Source organism: Coenobita brevimanus, chromosome 101 (assembly GCF_032717465.1).
Source record: "Coenobita brevimanus isolate Jiangsu-jjx chromosome 101, ASM3271746v2, whole genome shotgun sequence".
In the NCBI taxonomy this organism is placed as follows: domain Eukaryota; kingdom Metazoa; phylum Arthropoda; class Malacostraca; order Decapoda; family Coenobitidae; genus Coenobita; species Coenobita brevimanus.
In genome coordinates, this window is record NC_137054.1 from 66,148,649 (window position 1) to 66,150,128 (window position 1,480).

Below are 1,480 nucleotides of genomic sequence, written 5' to 3' on the forward strand. Positions count from 1 at the left end.
AATAAACCACAGTGATACACATGCCCAAACGCATCCACAACATATACACTGCTTGCCTTGTCATCCACACACTTATCTCCGCGGTTCGTCACTATCATCACTCATGCACGCAGTTACACCCAACCCTATTGTCTATGGTAACGATAATGCGGTCGGGTAGTCACACACGAAGGTTAGGTTCTTTCCGTTGACATCATCATTCATTTCCTGCCAGTTTTTGATCGTACGTACAGCAGGCGAGAAGAAGTATGGGAAGGAACGTTTGGGAAGAATGTGTGTCGTGTTGCTTCACGTTAACACACACACACACACACACACATACACACACACGGTCATGAAAATAAAAGAAACATTGACTCATAAGCTTGATGGAAATCAAAATCTAGCTCAATAAACGGCGACAAGTTCGGACGGGAAACCATCCTTTCCTAGTAGGGATGAAGGTCGCTTAACGTACAGAGTTGCATACAGTAACGAAACATACGTCTATAGTTTTTCCACAGGCTAAGCGAGTTAATAAAATTGAGTTTCTCATCCTCCTGGTCGCTTTTCTCTATCTCGACCAAGTTTATCGGTGTTTTACGTTTGGTTTCTCGTATCGCTACCTTATCTGTGCTTACAGGATGTTACGGAAGTTCTGGCAACTCACAGACCGAGCCCATAAAAGCTGCTGCCTTGGTCGCGTGCCATCATATCCACACACGCTGGTCTTCTATGAGCGCAATTTACCGGCTGTCTCCGCTTGTTAGATCTGTGCCAGTGAGAGGTTGCAAAGCTGATACGTATCTCTGCGTCTAGCTCAGAGAAAAAGAAACTTGGGATTGTGTGAACTCTAAACTTCATCTTATGTACAGGAGAGGAAAATTTAGTGCGTACAGTGAGACCAAAGTTTAGTGAGTGTACGTGCAACGAATGTAAACTGTAGTAAGTGCGGTGGGAGCAAACTCTAAAATTGATTGTCCTTACACTGAAACCAAGCTTTGAATTCAGTTGCCCTTATAGCGAAACCAGACTATCTAGGTGTGCCTTGAACTTTTGCTGGTGCTAATATGGAGCTGCTGAACCGAGTGTTGCTGAGGAAGAACAAGTCGCTGTGTGCCTGCCGTGCTTGTGAAGGCAGTCCCCCTTGTTATGACTGTACCTTCAACCTCAAACACCCGCCACCATGCTACACCACCGTACTCAGGCAATATCCACACACCCACAGACACAGTGCACATGTACACACGCAGGACCATGTGTACCAAGACACTCCTGAAGCCAACGCACATGTACACTCTGAGGAGCAGCTGTACCAAGACACTCCACTGGCCACTATGACGATTTTGGCCGACCCCGACTATGACATCACAACGGTCGCTCACGGGATTGGTCGGATTGGTCTGGCCATCCTGTCTGGGGGTCAGGGGGAGGCGGTGGAGGATGAGGGGGAGGTGAGGGAGAGAAGGAGGTACCACAGTGACACCCCAGCCCATCTCAG

General features: G+C 47.7%; 1 protein-coding gene across 1 annotated transcript in view; it reads left to right on the forward strand.

Annotated features, from left to right (window-relative positions):
• The first annotated feature begins 1,049 nt into the window (after positions 1-1,049).
• The window catches only part of LOC145415064 (uncharacterized), an 8,153-nt gene continuing 7,722 nt past the window's right edge, over positions 1,050-1,480 (forward strand). The window contains exon 1 of the mRNA XM_080284478.1: positions 1,050-1,480. This exon is cut by the window's right edge and continues 67 nt beyond it. Within this exon, the coding sequence (XP_080140604.1) occupies positions 1,050-1,480 (431 nt within the window).